At 45.1% G+C, this 17,025-nt stretch overlaps 1 protein-coding gene across 2 annotated transcripts in view; it reads left to right on the top strand.

Annotated features, from left to right (window-relative positions):
- Positions 1–7,918: 7,918 nt before the first annotated feature.
- Positions 7,919–17,025, top strand: part of LOC309958496 (carboxyl-terminal PDZ ligand of neuronal nitric oxide synthase protein) — a gene marked incomplete at both ends in the record, with an annotated part of 305,083 nt that continues 295,976 nt past the window's right edge. For both annotated transcript variants that reach the window (XM_082834410.1, XM_082834409.1), the window contains one exon: positions 7,919–8,023. In XM_082834410.1, coding sequence (XP_082690536.1) covers positions 7,919–8,023 — 105 coding nt within the window. The remainder of the gene's footprint in view (positions 8,024–17,025) is intronic.

Raw genomic sequence — 17,025 nt, 5'->3', positions numbered from 1 at the left:
CGTGGGCCTCTCATTCTTGTGGCCTCTCCCGTTGCGGAGCACAGGCTCCGGACGCGCAGGCTCAGCGGCCATGGCTCACGGTCCTAGCCTCTCCGCGGCATGTGCGATCTTCCCGGACTGGGGCACGAACCCGTGTTCCCTGCATTGGCAGGCGGACTCTCAACCACTGCACCACCAGGGAAGCCCTCAGAACTGTTTTTGTTGCATCCCATAGGTTTTGGGTTGTCCTGTTTTCTTTCTTTTTTTTTTTCCTTAAATTTATTTATTTATTTTTGGCTGTATTCGATCTTCGTTGCTGTGCACAGGCTTTCTCTAGTTGTGTTGAGTGGGGGCTACTCTTTGTTGCAGTGCACGGGCTTCTCATTGTGGTGGCTTCTCTTCTTGCGGAACATGGGCTTAGGCACACGGGCTTCAGTAGTTGTGGCTCGTGGGCCCTAGAGATCATGGTCAGTAGTTTTAGTGCGCAGGCTTAGTTGCTCCACAGCCTGTGGGATCATCCTGGACCAGGGCTCGAACCCGTGTCCCCTGCATTGGCTGGCGGATTCTTAACCACTGCGTCACCAGGGAAGCCCCCTGTCGTGTTTTCGCTGTCATTTGTTTCTAGACTTTTAAAATTTCCTCTTTGATTTCTGCAGTGATCTCTTGGTTATTTAGTAGTGTATTGTTTAGCCTCCATGTGTTTGTATGTTTTACAGCTTTTTCTCCTGTAATAGATGTCTAGTCTCATAGTGTTTTGGTCGGAAAAGACACTTGATACGATTTCAATTTTCTTAAATTTACCAAGGCTTGATTTGTGACCCAAGATATGGTCTATCCTGGAGAATGTTCCATGAGCACTTGAGAAGAATGTGTATACTGTTGTTTTGGATGGAATGTCTGACAAATATCAATTAAGTCCGTCTTGTTTCATGTGTCATTTAAAACTTGTGTTTCTGCATTTATTTTCATTTTGGATGATCTGTCCAGTGGTGAAAATAGGGTGTTAAGGTTCCCTATTATTTTTGTGTTACTGTCAGTTTCCCCTTTTATGGCTGCTAGCATTTGGCTTATGTATTGACGTGCTCTTATATTGGGTGCATAAATATTTACAATTTTTATACCTTTTTCTTGGATTTATCCCTTGATCATTATGTAGTGTCCTTCTTTTTCTCTTGTAATAGTCTTTATTTTAAAGTCTATTTTGTCTGATATGAGAATTGCTACTCCAGCTTTCATTTGATTTCCATTTGCATGGAATATCTTTTTCCATCCTCTCACTTTCAGTCTGTATGTGTCCCTAGGTCTGAAGTGGGTCTCTTGTAGACAGCAAGAGACACGTCTTGTTTTTGTACCTTATTTTGTATTGGCCTTATTTTGTACGGGTCTTATTTTGTATGGGTCTTGTTTTTGTATCCATTCGGCCAGTCTATAAGGTTTGTTTGGAGCATTTAATCCATTTATATTTAAGGGAATTATCAATATGTGTGTTTGTATTACCATTTTCTGAATTCTTTTGTGTTTGTTTTTGTAGGTCTTTTCCTTCTCTTGTGTTTTCTGCCTAGAGAAGTTCCTTTAGCGTTTGTTGTAAAGCTGGTTTGGTGGTGATGATTTCTCTTAACTTTTGCTTATCTGTGAAGGTCTTATTTACTCCATCAAATCTGAATGAGATCCTTGCTCAGTAGAGTAATCTTGTTTGTAGGGTTTTCCCTTTCATCACTTTAAATATGTCCTGCCAGTGCCTTCTGGCTTGCAGAGTTTCTGCTGAAAGATCAGCTCTTAACCTTATGGGGATTCCCTTGTGTGTTATTTGTTGCTTTTCCCTTGCTGCTTTTAATATGTTTTCTTTGCATTTAATTTTTGATAGTTTGATTAATATGTGTCTCAGCATGTTTCTCTTTGGCTTTGTCCTGTATGGGACTCTCTGTGCTTCCTGGACTTGATTGACTATTTCCTTTCCCATGTTAGTGAACTTTTTGACTATAATCTCTTCAAATATTTTCTCAGACACTTTCTTTTTCTCCTCTTCTTCTGGAACCCCTATAATTTGAATGTTGGTGTGTTTAATGTTGCCCCAGAAGTCTCTGAGACTGTCCTCAATTCTTCTCATTCTTTTTTCTTTATTCTGCTCCCTGGCAGTTATTTCCACTATTTTATCTTCCAGCTCACTTATCCATTCTTCTGCCTCAGTTATTCTGTCATTGATTCCTTCTAGAGTAGTTTTCATTTCAGTTATTGTGTTGTTCATCACTGTCTGCTCTTTAGTTCTTCTAGACCCTTGTTAAATGTTTCTTGCATTTTCTCCATTCTGTTTTGGAGATTTTGGATCATCTTTACTATCATTACTCTGAATTCTTTTTCAGGTAGGTTGCCTATTTCGTCTTCATTTATTTGGTCTTGTAGGTTTTTTACCTTGCTCCTTCGTCTGTAACATCTTATTTTGTCATTTAATTTTTTGTTTTGATGGGTGGTGTCTTACTGGCTGTTTGGCCCTAGACGTCCAGCAATGGGGTTTGCAGGCAGTTGGATAGAGCTGGGTCTTGGTGCTGAGATGACCTCCGGGAGGCCTCAATCTGATTGATATTCCCTGGGGTCTGAGGTTCTCTGTTAGTCCAGTGGTTTGGACTTGGAGCTCCCACCACAGGAGCTTGAGCCCAACCTCTGGCCTGGGAACCAAGATCCCACAAGCATGTGGCAGGCGAAGTAATGGTCCCCCAAAGACATGGACATTGAAATCCCTGGAACTGCCCAGCCGGTGTGTAGCAAGGTGGACCCGGAGCTGCTGGAGGGGCAGGGCGGTGGCCTGAGATGCACAGGGTGGCCTGGTGTCCTCCAGGTCAGAGCCAGGCCATCTGTGCCACCTGCGCCACCCAGTGCACCAGGGACTCTGCCTGGGCTTGACAGGCGTCTACCCTGGTAGACTTTTTAATGATGGCCGTTCTGACCGGTGTGAGGTGGTACGTCATTGATTTGCATTTTTTGCATTTTTCTAATAATTAGCCTCACCTCTTTCTTTCTTTATTTTTATTTATATATATATTTTTTGTGGTACGCAGGCCTCTCACTGTTGTGGTCTCTCCTGTTGCGGAGCACAGGATCCGGACGTGCAGGCTCAGCAGCCATGGCTCACGGGCCCAGCCGCTCCGCGGCATGTGGGATCTTCCCGGACCGGGCCACGAACCTGTGTCCCCTGCATCGGCAGGCAGACTCTCAACCACTGCGCCACCAGGGAAGCCCTTCACCTCTTTCTTGAAGTCTTTCCTGACCATGCTGGCCCCAGTGAGTTTTCTCCTTCCCTTTCCTCCCATGACACTTAGAAATGGTGCCTCTCACTTTTTACTTTGATCATACTTAGATTACCTCCTGCACTTAAAAGTGTCTGTTGCATTAAAGGTGTATATACCTCTCTTATAACCCCTGCTACCCCTGGGAAACTATTATAGCAGGAATATTTGTTAAATATTATTTTATTGCCTTTGATGGAAAGGCTTTTTGACCAAAAGCCGTCCAATCAATAAATATTTCTCACCTGAAATATTAAGCAGGGCTAAGAAGCCCAGCTATTAACTTTAACTTGAAAGAGAATCTTTTGAATTAGAAGCAGGGAATGGCTACACCATCCGAGAGAGATTCTTAGAAGAATGTATAAGAAAAAGGGAAACCCAGCCTTCTTTCTTCAACTCAAAATTCTTCAGATCTTGTTCCTTTCTCTAGATCTGTTAATTCTCCACAAGTGTTCCAAGAGGAAGAAGGCTGTTAAGCAGTCTGCAGTCCCTCTGAAAATAGCCATACCCTTCGATCTGTTTGTTTCATGCCTTTCTGGTCCTGGGGTGTGTGAGGAAAGTGCTACGGAGGGAGGGATCTCCTGCCACTTCTTCCCACTCAACATGCATTCCCTCCTCCTCTAATTTTGCCCGCACTAGTGAGCTGTTGAGGAAAGCTTGGAACCCAAAAGTTATACCTGTCTGGGAGTTGATTTTAGAAAGAGTATTCCATTTATAAAAATATAACTTGCATAATTTTGTAGAAAGATTTACCTTTAAAACAGAAATAAATGACTCAGTAGGAAATGCGGCTTGCCCTTATAAAGGGGGTTAAGTGGGGGAGTCAGTTTCAATTAAGGAGAAAAAGATGTAGGCCAGCATCAGAATATGGGATACCTTTAAGAATAATCTTTTTTATGGGGCAAACATCCTAAACTTTTGCTTACATAAGAAAAGATCATAATAAGCCAAACTTGGATCAGAGACTATTAGTGATAGAGGATGTTTGGGGGGTGGCAGAGAAATCATTTAACATCTTTACTGTCACCTGTTAAAATGGGCTAATGATTTCTAAATCTATATGCCTGGGGAAACAGTGTCAGGTAAAAATGGTGCCATGAAAAAATAATTGGAGCTTTTTGGAGTTAACTGTTAGCTAATGGAAAGAAATCATTACATGTTGTTAATATTTAATACTATTATTTATATAAAGATTTTGTGAGTTCTGTGTGTGTATCCGAGCAGTACTGAGCAAGCTGACATACTCTTCATTCTTTGTTGGTTATAGTCATGAAAGGGGTCTTAGGACTTACCGCTCTATGACCTACACAAGCTATTCCCCTTGCCAGCCTCAGTTTCTTCATCTGTAAAATGTGGATACTGATAGTACCTGCATCTTACGGTCAAGTGAGACAATGCACAGGAAGTGCTCAGCATAGAAAAGCAGGTATTTTATGATCAAAAGCCAATTAATTTTCTCAGTTCCAACTGTGTGCTACAAATAAAGTTTGCTGGTAATTTATTTTTAACCCATATTCGTGTGATGAAACGATTACTGAGTTAGGAGATCTAGTCTATAGTGATGATTAGGCAAATTACTTAACCTCTCTGGGTTTCTATTCCTTTGGCTTTATGAAGGAGCTGGATTAGAGGATCTCTGAGTATCCAGTTCTAAAGTTCTGTGTTAGGATTTTTTCCAATTCATTTTTAAACAAAGTTTTAATAAAATTTAACATAGGAAGTATTGTATGCTTTAGCAATTTATATTTTAATTAAATGTACTTCAGATTAAAATTGTATTGTGCAATGTTTAAAATACAGACGGATATGGAAAGTGATACACGTACCTATCATTCACTTTAAGAAATAAAACTTAAAAAAAATTTGGAAAGGCTGTGGGTGAAATTCACTTGTATTTAAAGGTGCAAAAACAAGATTGAAATCACTGCTTAAAAAAAAGGAAATTACTTTGGATGCCCATTGTTTCTGGAAGAAGGGTGTTTTTGTGCCTGTTTGGCTCTGACGTTATAGTAGGTGTAGGTCAAAGCAGAGGACAGTCCTCTTCTTCTGGGAACATTTCACCTAACTGAAGTGGAATAAATATAGTTTAGCAACAAAATACACCTAAATAAAACATGGACCTTGCATTTGATATGCATGTCGTTTGCAATAAGAAAGAAGATTTTCATGACAATCCAGGCCGATGGAAACACTTATTGACAAAGAATTGGATTCAAATTCTGGCTTCTTTCTAATTTAAGTGTGTGACCTTGGGCAAGTTATGTAGCCCTCTCTGCCTCAGTTTCTTCATAAAATGGGGCTTACCTAAGGGTTGTTGTGAATAATACATGAGATGATACAGGCAAGGCTCTAAGAACACTGCCTGACACATAGAGAAATCTCAATGAATATTAGCTATTATTATTATTCAATTCCATAAATAATTATTGGATGTCTACCATGTAGTAGTCTCTATACTAGATCCTGAAATATCTTTGGGGATTTAGCTTTTTGTGTCTGGTCTACAAAGAATGTGTTACAGAGTTAGATATGAAATTCTGATAAATGTAGCAGTCCAGTGGGACCCAAGTTAATCTAGAAAAAAAGGCCATTTGGAGTTCAGAAGACTTTTTAAATTCAGGAGGGAATATGAGATGTAAATGAAGTACTTAAAGTCTTGCCTTTTAGTTGTTGAGTTCCTGTGCCAGGTTTTAGAGAGTGCATTATGATGCATATTAAAACCACGGTGACATTCAAAGAGTCAAACATGCCTGATTAGACTTTCATGTCCTGTATTTATGAAAAGGTTAGTGGTGCATTTCCTCAGTGCAAATTATTTTTGGTTCTTACTAATATTTATGAATAAAGTCTATACACCATAATATATGTGATTAATTTTAGTCATCAGCTTGATTTTATATAAGGAGATATCCCAGAAGATGCTACATCTTGAGCAGTAATTTCAGCAGATAGGGAGTAGGCAATATATAGGAAAGGGCAATTGCATGTTAGCACTATGGGACAAAATCAGAAATATAATTATGGCAATAATGCATTCTCTTACATAAATTTATCATTGAAGTAGTATAGGAAGACATGCCTTTTGCAAGTAATTTCATTGTGATGCTTTATGGTGACGCCAAACCTTGACTATACAACAAGCAGTCAATGACGTTTAGGTTTCAGGTTGCCTTGGGTGGATGTGTCCACAAGGTATTAAAAGCGGGTTTAAGTTGATGAATTCAACAGAGGAGCTGACCATCTGGTCTCAGTGATCTCAGGTTGGGCTGGCCTTGGCACCGGCCTGTTTGGTTGCTTTTGGTGACTCTGGGGTAACATTAAGCCATGTAAATCATAGTTATCATGTACCTCTACCCATGGGGTTTGATAGATACTAAATAATTGATCAGTAACTGCCCCTTTGACCTCCTCCTTTGCACATTTTTGCCTGGCAAAAAACTCTTGATGTAAAGGAGAAAAGTGAATGGGCCTCCTTTTAACAACAGGCAAACTGAACTCAAGCACTTACTAAGATAGGAAGAATAATATAAGACAGAAATAACTTGGAAGCTCATTTTGTCCATACCCGGTTATAGGTTGTTCAAGAAAATAAAAAGGTGATGGATTCTTTTGTCCTTAGTACTCTTTTTTGGCCTACTCCATTTCCACAAGGCTGATGGCTTTTAAATACTAACACCATCCCCAAAGGCATCTCCACAACCCCCCAATACACGAGTCACAAATCACTGCTCAAAGGGACGAACACAAAGCACTTGCGATACTCTCCCATTTGGGTGCAGTCTTGATTCTCCAGAGAAAAGGGGACTCTCAGTGCAGATCTGCATATATATATATATGGGCCAGGACTTGGGCCTTCCTGGTAAAACATAAAAACAAAACAATCAACACCGCCCCTCCCCCTCCCAAAACAAAAAACAAAAACAGAAAATCCAAGGCGCCGCTGCTGCTATCAGTAGCTTGGCTCAGACTCTGACTGCCAAAAACAAAAACAGGACTGAGCCCGGGTTCCTGAGACCCCGGCTGCCTAGGGCCAGGGCGAAGTTCCCGGGGTCTGGCCGCCGGACGCGGGCAGGGCCGGGCGCGGCGCTCTCGGGGACTTTCACCTGCTCGGCGGGCAGCGCGGGGGCGGACCCGGCGGCGGGCGGGGCCTGGACGCCCCGCGGGAGGAGCCGGCCCGGGCCCACCCCGCAGGAGGAGCCGCTCGCCCGCGGCTGATCCGGCGTCTCCGTGACAGGCGCCCCGCTCCGCTGCCGCTGCCGCCTTTTCTTCCTTGTCCCGGGCTGTCCGCGCCACTGCTCCCGGGCCAGTGCCGCGCCCAGTCCCGCCGCGGGCCGCGCGCCCACTGCTCCCCTCCCCCAGCCCGGTCGTCGCGCCGCCAGCTCCCGCCGCCGCCCCCGCCACCCTCCTCGCCGGTAGGAATTGCGCGGCCACAGCGCCGCTCGCGTCGCCCGCATCCGCGCCGCCCGCTGCAGCCCGGCCCTCGGCGTCGCTCCGAGTCCCGGCTTCCACGGCCGCCGCGCGGCCAGGGCGCCCCACCGCTTGCGCCCCCTCCGCGCGCCGTCGCCCCCAGCTCTCGCCTCCCCTCTCCTGGGTCTCGCCAGCCCCTTCCTGCCACCGCCGCCGCCGCCTCTGGAGGAGCCGGTCCACCGCGGGTCACCATGCCCAGCAAAACCAAGTACAACCTTGTGGACGATGGGCACGACCTGCGGATCCCCTTGCACAACGAGGACGCCTTCCAGCACGGCATCTGCTTCGAGGCCAAGGTGAGGGGGCCTCAGGGAGGGGATTGCCCCGGAGGGGCATGTGTGAGTGGACGGGATGCGCAGCCATCCCGGACGCAGAGCTGGTGGGTTAGGCTGATTTGGGGGCCTTTCTGTTAGGGAGGGTGACTCCCCTTCTCTGTATAGTATTCCGCGGGCTCCTGCCCAGAACTGCTGAAGAGCAACTGCAAAGTTTGAGCGGTATTGCTTCACCCCCCTCCTCCCACCTGCAGACTCCCCCATCCTTACCCATCCAGGACTGATTGAGTTACTTCCCGGATCCCTTCTTCTGAGGAGGAGAAGCCAGTGGGTGAGCGCAGCCTGGACGTGGTTCTTTAGAATCGGTTTAGGGAAGCTTTGGTGTTATTTAACCTGTTGGGATCCCTTGGGAGAGGTGCTTTCAGGAAGGTCTTTTAAAGGGGGAATACCCGCTTCCTGATTGAAGAAAATAATACAGGGGTGGTTTTTGTTTTTAGATTCCAGGTAACCCCGGCCAGGTGTCAGAGTCACTTCCTAAACGCCTTATTTGCCACGACTCCTTTGCAAGTGCCAGTCATTGAAGGGGGGAGGTGCGGTGAAAGCTGCCCGGTTACTAGTTTTGTGGCTTAATGTTAAGTTTCAACAGCTAGTAGGGGACCGCCGCTGAAGAATTTATCGGGGGTGACTGGAATTTTCAGCCCAAAGCCCCAGGTCCATCCTTGGGAGAGGGGGCGGGGCGGAAGCCTCTGTACTGCACCATGAGGTGTGAATAAGGCTGCCCCCCCCTCCACCGTGATGCACTTCCCAGAATGAGGAGTTCTGGTTTCTTATATTACAGCTGGGGTTCCTGCTGCTTATCACAGGGGAAGAGTGTTTCTCCTCTTCCTTCATGCAGCTTGACGCCCTCCCCCCAAGATTCAGGGATGCTCAGCACCTACTGTGTGCCTGTCACTGGTGAGTGACAGAAAATACTACCCCTCCAAGTAGGTTGTGTCTTCTGGTTTTGAAAAGGTAGTACTTTCGATGTGGAGAGAGTCTTCATTCCCTTTTTCTCCTTAATGGCTTTGTAGATGGCAGGGTGTTAGCATCTCAGGCAAGGGTTACTCCATCAGGTAGCTATTTGCTTCAGTTCTTGAGACATCTTTTTGAGTGTCTGATATGAGTCCAACGTGGTCAGTTACTTTCGATTGTTCTTCCTTCTCATGGAGATGTGTGAGTTGTTAAATCTTACCTTTTTTTTCTCCCTGCATAACCTTCCCCCAGCCATATTTGCTAGAGCTAGGAGGGCACCCCCTGTTTCCCCAGACATCAAACCCTGCAGTGGAATGCAGAGCTGAATTACTGGGTATGGCTGGGACCAGAGTGGGGCTGTAGCCAAGATCTTATCTTGCTTCTCTCAGAATAGAGCTGGTTGGTCTAATATAGGATGTTTGGGTTAATTTTTTTCCGGGCCTGTTGCTTTGGTGAGCAGGGTTTTAAATTTTAAAGGATGAGTTTTCATCACGTCATGATTTAATTTTCTTGGACACGCGTAAACTGGGAAATTGGCTTTTGTCTTGTTTGGTTCATCAGGGCTCTGTTTTGCAAGAATGAACAGAAGAAGAAAGATCAGAATTAAAGTGTTTTTAACCTTTTAATTCTTTTCTCACAGTCTCTGCGTTTGATCCTCGCTAGGACTCATAACCTAGGTTGTTAGAGTCGGATTCTTGCCACCTCCAATTCTAGTCTGACACCTCTGGGGAGAGCCCAGGACTGTGCACCTCTAAGGAGCATTCCAGGTGATTTAATGCAGGTGTTTGGGACCAGACTTTGAGAAACAGTGGCTTCAGGCTTGCCTCCAGCTTGCTGGATCTTACCCTCTCTTTCCCAACATGTAGTTTCTTTTCCAAGCAAATGTCTGGGGGTTGTGTGGTGTAGTTCCTATAGTAACTTGCCTGGATTCACACACAGTGGTGCTCCATAGAGGAAGGGGAACCACAGTTGGTCCCAGCTGTGTTCCCGATGCAGTTGTGGGACATGGTGAACCATGGGTTCTGCTTTGAGAATGGTGAGGTAGGGAAGAAAGGACAGGGCTGACCTTGAGAACTGGGTCCTAACTCCCAGCTCTTGGTAACTGATGCTGGACACCAGTACATTCAAATCATGTCAGCCAAGACCTGAGTAGAGGTGGAAGCAGAAGCTTTTCTGTCTCATGAGCACCTGGGCAAGCACCTCATCTGGCTGGTTTTCACATCCCTCCCGAGCAGTGTCTGTGGAACTGCACGATCACTGGGTTTTCAGGGTTAAATCCACACCACACTCATTCCTTGTTTTGGAAAAGCACGGGCTGTGAAATGTAAATGTATTAGCGCTGCCTTGTCAGAAACTCCTGGAAAATGAGCCCAGGTCTTTCCCTCCCAAGGGTTGGCAGTTTTTCAGAATCAACACTGGATGGAATGACTTTTTGGATGCATGCCGCTCATTTTCAGGGTGCCGTGGAGATTGAAAAGGTTATGGCCAGGGTTGAAGGGCATCTGGGTGTCAGAGGTTCTGTGCACTTAAAAAACACACGGTGCATTGAACTATCAAGTAGGATCCTAGAGGTTTTTCACCTGGCGGGACTTCATGTAATTCTCACCGCTTCCCCGGAGGTGGGTCTCCTTATACCTTATAAATGAGGATATGTTGCCTGCTTTATTGCACATGGCTGGGTATGGCAGAGACAGGATTTAAACCTGGGAGCTTTGACTTCAGACTCTCAAATGCAATGCTTATTCATTTAATATTTTTCATGGAATGTTGACTCTATGCTGGGCGGTTGGTCTGATTCACGGTTCACTGGTGGGGCACCCTTAGGTTGTTGGCCTCTCTGACTCTGATGTAGAAAATTATTCAAACTTTTAGTGCTAGGCCCTTTCAAGATAAAACCTTGGTCTGGGAGCTGCTCTTAGGGGATAGTGCCCTCCGTGTCAGAAAGGGCACCTGGCTCACTGACCGTTGCTGGTGGGTGGGCAGTAAAATCCTTCTAGGCTTGAAAGCTTGTGTGGCTCCTTTGTATTTGTCTCTCCCTCTCCCTCTCCCTCTCCCAGTATGCCTTCCTGGTGGCCAGTGCCGTCAACTGGCTGTCTCTGCTTGCTGGGTGAGAAGAAGACTTCTCATGACAGTGGTGCAAAGAATAAGGGTATCAATAACATAGTTATGCCTGACGTTTGTAGGTGATTTTTGATTTGCCTGTGACTTGCACACACACAAAATTTTCCTCATGTGGAAATTGGGACATTCGTGTTATCTCTGTTTTTCAGACGAAAACATTGGGGATCAGAGAGATTAACTTGTCCAGAGTCACAGAACTGATAAGATGAAAGAATAATGATTATAGCCGATACTTAGTGAGCACTTACTATGGACCATGTATTGTCCTAGGTGCTGCCTCATTTAAGCCTCGCACTCCAGTCCTTTGGATTCCTCGTCCATGGTTCCTTAGCTTCATCCTGAAGTAGTAGCTCCCTCTGTATTCGTAGCTCTCGTTGCGTAACGCGTTCACTGATCTGGGCATGTGTGGCACAGCCTGTCAGAACTGGAAAGCACCTGAGCTCACCTTGTACAGCCTCCTCATTTTACAGATGAGGAAGTTGAGGTCCAGAGGGGAAGTCGTCGACCCAGGGTCCCATAGCTAGGTGAGAACAGAACCAGAACTCATCCCTAGTTTCCTGGCTTCAAGTTGGTTTCAGTTATCTGTTGCTGCTTAACAGCCTACCGCAAAACTCAGCGGCATAAAACAATGTCTGTTTAATCTGCTCATGATTCGTGGGTCAGGGGTTCAGGCAGGGCTTGGCTGGGCTGTTCTTCTGTTGCATGTGGTGTGGACTGGATCACTCACTCGGCTTCATTCTGCTGTGGCTGGGCTGGAAGGTCCTAGAAGGCTTCACTCTCATGGCTGTGCTTTGGTAGTCCTCCGTGTGCAGGTTCTCTGCATTGGGTAGCTTGCATCTCCTTACAGCATGGTGGCCCTTTGATCTGGCAGCTGGCTTTCAAGAGGGAGTGTTCCAAGCAGGGAAGGTGGAAGCTCTTAAGGCCTGGCCACCAAAGTTACACAGAGTCACTTCTGCTGCATTCTCTTGGTCAAATCGGGCCATAGGCTGGCTCAGATTCAAGGGGAGGAGAAGTATTCTTCACTTCTTGGTGGGGAGTGTCAAGGTCACAGTGCAGGAGTGCACGTGGGATGAGAGATATTGCCAAAGCCATCCTTGGATCATGGTCAACCATAAAATTTTGTGTTCTTTCTCCTCTGCATATAGCTTCTCCAGCGATGTCGAGTGTTCTTTGAGTACCTTGTCTCGTGCTTCTGTGTATAGCCCCCTCCCCCAACATCAGGTACATCTATATATAGCCAGCAACATCAAATTATTTATCAAGCGGAAGAAATTTCCAATTGTAGAAAGTCTGAAAGCAGTAAATATATTGTCTTATTGCTGAGTGATTTGGGAGATTTGGGAGTCCTTGGTCAAATCTGAACTGAATTCTCTGGCCATTATTCCCTCCTTGCTAAATGGCTTCACTGGCTGATGGGTTCCATGATGTAGATTTTCGAGGTTACAATAACGCCACACAGCAGGCTACCTGCGGATGCCTCTTGAACACGCTGTCTTGAGGGCTTCCAGATTAGGACATTACATATGTTGGTTCACCATAAATGGGGTACTCTAACTCAAACCTAACCTGTGGTGTGTGGTAAAAAGCTCTCAGAACCAACTCTGCTATATTCTGGGTGTGCACTCTCCCCTCCCCCGCCCACCCCTCAAAGGGTCCTGTCTTCCAGGATTGTGGACAAGTAGGGATTCAGATAGAGGCCCTGGTGTATTCGCTGATGTCATCATTGAAGTGCAGGTTATTTCACCTTATTAGGTACTTGTCTGGATGCTTTAATATCCATTGTTATCTTCTGCCTGGACCAGATGAACCTGGGCGGGATGATGAGTCTCAAAGATACAGCACTTCTCAGAAATAATACCTGTGTTTATTCACCCTTATTTTGCTCTCAGGTGCCCCAGGGTGTTCCTCTGGAGCTGGTGTTTTGGAATTTGATGGGCAAATGTATTTCTACCTTATCTGTACATTTCATGATTTTGCCATGTCTCCTTTGCCCCAAAATGTCCCAGTCCATTTAGTGGTCAGAATCTCACACTCACTCGTCATGCTGACCTTTGCCAATCATCCGTGTTCAAGACCCTAATCAGACTCATTGTTTATTATCGCTTACTCGTAATGCTGCTATTTCCGGAACTCAAACCTTCAGAATGCTTTCTTTGACCATCATTATCTGCTTCCTCTCACCTCATTGCCTTGAGGCTGCCCTTAGCTCCTCAGTGACCTCCTGCTGCCCTTATCCTGCTCCCCCAGCAGCCTGGAGCCATGCCCACCCCCCTTTCCGTCTTTCCCACTTTCCTGCCCTACACTGCAGACTTGGTCTCTGCTACTTTCTTCCTTCCTTCCTGTTTTTGGAAAAAGAACTTCCTTCTTTCCTCCACTCCCTCTTCCCTAATTGCTTTATTGAGCTATAACTCACATACCATAGAATTTGCTAATTTAAAATGTGCCATGAAGTAGTTTTTAATATATTCATAGTGTTGTGCAATCATCACCACAGTCAATTTTAGAACATTTTCATCACTGTACCCTTTAACTATCATCTCCCCCACCCGCATCCACCCCAGCCCTAAGCAATTACTAATCTACTTTCTGTCTCTAGATTTGCCTATTCTGGACATTTCATATAAATGGAACCATGGTGTATGTGGGTTTTTGTGATTGGCTTCTTTCACTTTGCATGATGTTTTCAGGGTTCATCCACATTGTAGCATGTATCAAGACTCCATTCCTTTTTATGGCTGAATAATATTCCATTGTATGGGTATACCACATTTTGTTTGTCCATTTATCAGTCGATGGACATTAAGGTTGTTTGTTTTTTAGCTATCGTGAATAATGCTGCTGTAAACATTTTGTGCACAAATTTTTGTGTGATATATGCTTAAATTTCTCAGGGGTAGGTAGGTAAGAGTGAAATTGCTGGATCACATGGTAACTATGTTTAACCACTGTGGGACTGCCAGATTGTTTTCCGATGTGGCTGCACCATTTTACTTTTCCACCAGCAGTGTGTTAGGATTCTGATTTCTCTGTATCCTCACCGACACTTCTTATAATCTGGCTTTTTGATTCTAGCCAGCCTAGTGGGTATGGAGTGGTATCCCATTGTGGTTTTGATTTGCATTTCCCTGATGAATAATGATATAGAACATCTTTTCATGTGTTTATTGGCCATTTTCACATCTTTGGAGAAATGTCTATTCAGATCTTTTGCCCATTTTTAAATTGGATTGTCTTTTTTTAAAAAAATTACTGAATTGTAAGAGCTCTTTATATATTCTGTATTCAAATCCATTATATAGCTCTGCAAGCGTTTTCACCTATTCTGTGGGTGGTCTTTTGACTTTCTTGGTATCGTCTTCTGAAACACAAAAGTTTTAAATTATGAAGTCCAATTAGTTTTTTTCTTTTTCCCTCTTTCTCTTTGAGATTCATCTGCCGTCCCTCTGCTGCTAGCCCACCTCTCCTTAGTCTTTGTTCATTACCTCATCACTCCCTACCCCCACCTTTGCATTGTTCCATCTTTCCCCCTACTGGCTCACTCCTCTGCCCAGGAGTGTGCTGTGACCTTCTCTATGTGAAAACTCTCTTCTCTCCACCTTTTTCTTCATTAACATGTTGTCCTCTTCCTTTTACAGCTAAGCCTCATGAAAGAGTGGTCTACTCTCTGCAGTTTCTCAATATTCATTCAGTCCCTGGCCGTGTCCTTCCCACCTCTGTCCTGGCTGCCATGCAGAAATTGTTCTACTGTCACCCTTCTCTGTCCTCATTCTTTTTGAGTTTTCTCCCTGAACAGCCTATCCTTGTCTTTCTTGGGATGCCTCACTCAGCTCTCTGCAGGCTCTCGATTGGCCATGCATAGCCCCCCTGTCTGTACCTTCTCTTCTTTGCTGCACATTGACCTCTAAGGTAAGTGCTCAGTTTCATCCTTCCCCCTCCCCCCTCGTTATGCATGTTGGCTCCTAGATCTCTAACTCTAGTCCAGACTCCAGATCTTTATTTCTAGCTTCCTGCTGGCCATCTCTACCCCAGTGAACATGTTGCTAACCCCGTTGCTCAACAAGGTTGAATTCAAATCTCTCTGATGACTTCATACTTCTTTAAATGACCCTACCATCTTCTCAGACACCAAGCTTGACACTTTGGAGCAGTGGACTCATTGGCTGTTGATTGAGTACCTATTGTGGCCAGGCGTTCCCCAGACACCCCCCACCCCGTCCCCCCACTTCAAATGAGGTGTGTCCTTGAATTTTCACAGTGATATCCATCCATGCATCCTGCCTGTTCCTCCTTGTCTCACCTCTGGCTGGTTCAGATGCTTATCACCTCTCACCATACTGTTTCAGTTACCTTCTGGAGGCCTCCACTTTACCCTGTAAACTTTTGCTCTGTTAATTATCCTGAAATATAATTATGATATCCTTCTCCTCAAAGACACTAAAAGTTTATAAGCCTACTATATTAGGTCCAAAAATTCTTAGCCTGGTATTCAGGGCTCTCTGGTTTTGAACAGTTCCCTTTAATCACCCTAGGCTTCAACCCAACTGGGGTACCTACCCTTCCCTCAACCCTCCCTGTGATTCCCCATCCATCTCTTAGGCCCAGTCCACTGTCACTCAGTGAAGTGGATGTTACCAGACCCTCCTCTGTGTGGAAGGGACTGAGCAGACCCTGCTATGGATTATAGCTGCTTGCCCTTGTCTGGTTTTCATCCCCCCATTGTCATCGTTAGGGTCCCTGTCCCTCTGCCCACTTGTGTCTTCTGCAGTGCTGACTGCAGTGTTTTGCATATAGAAAATGTATTTTGAATCAATGAATATAATTTCTAAGATGCTCCCCACAAGGACTGCCAGGACCCTCCTGTATCACCCAAGAGTGGGAGATGCCTCAGCTGGCTCTAGTCTCCTCCCAGCTTTTTCTCTTGCTTCAGGCCTGTACCTCTCAGTCCCTAGTGAGACTAGTCTCTGATCCCAGGAGGTATCCCCATCACCCTTCACCTCACAGAGTGCCACTGCCTTCCAAAGGAAATGCCAGGTAAGCATTTTTCCTGAATTAAATGGAATTCCAGTGACGGATATGCAATGGAATTAGAATCTTTGATTATAGAACACATGGCCAATTTTAGGAGTAGATAATTGTCATTAGTAAAAAAAAATATTTTCAACCTGTTGTGTTCTTATTAATGAATGAATACCCTTTACCCCCAATTCTTTATTTCCTCTAATTTTCTATTTTATAGTTTTTTTGACATGAATTAGGTTGACAGCAGAGCATAAATGGGTTCAGGAGCCAAATTGCGTTTGGGTTCAAATCTTGGCTCTATCCCTCACTTGCTGTGTGAACTTGTGCGAGTTACTTAACATCTCTCCTTTAGTATCCTCATCTGTATAAAGAGGATACAGGTATCTCATACCTCATAGGGTTAGTGCAAACAAGTTATGCACGCAAACTCCTAGCATAGTGCCTGGCACAGAGTGGGTCGTTATTTTTATTACTGTTGTTTAGTCCTGCAGATTGCGATTTAAATTTCATCTGTGCATGATTTTAATCTAGGAATGATCATACACTCGTTTTAAAAAATTTTTGTATATTTATTTTTTGGCTGCGTTGGGTCTTCGTTGCTGTGCGTGGGCATTCTCTAATTGCGGTGAGCAGCGGCTACTCTTCGTTGCGGTGCGCGGGCTTCTCATTGCGGTGGCTTCTCTTGTGGAGCACGGGCTCTAGGTGTGCGGGCTTCAGTAGCTGCAGCATGCGGGCTCAGTAGTTGCGGCACGCAGATACTAGAGTGTGCAGACTGCAGTAGTTGTGGCACGTGGGCTCAGTAGTTGTGGCTTGTGGGCTCTAGAGCGCAGGCTCAGTAGCTGTGGTGCATGGGCTTAGTTGCTCTGCGGTATGTG

This window comes from Leucopleurus acutus (assembly GCF_964270905.1).
Source record: "Leucopleurus acutus genome assembly, chromosome: 2".
In the NCBI taxonomy this organism is placed as follows: domain Eukaryota; kingdom Metazoa; phylum Chordata; class Mammalia; order Artiodactyla; family Delphinidae; genus Leucopleurus; species Leucopleurus acutus.
Note: the sequence above shows the minus strand (reverse complement) of the source record. Positions and strands in the feature narration are given on the sequence as shown.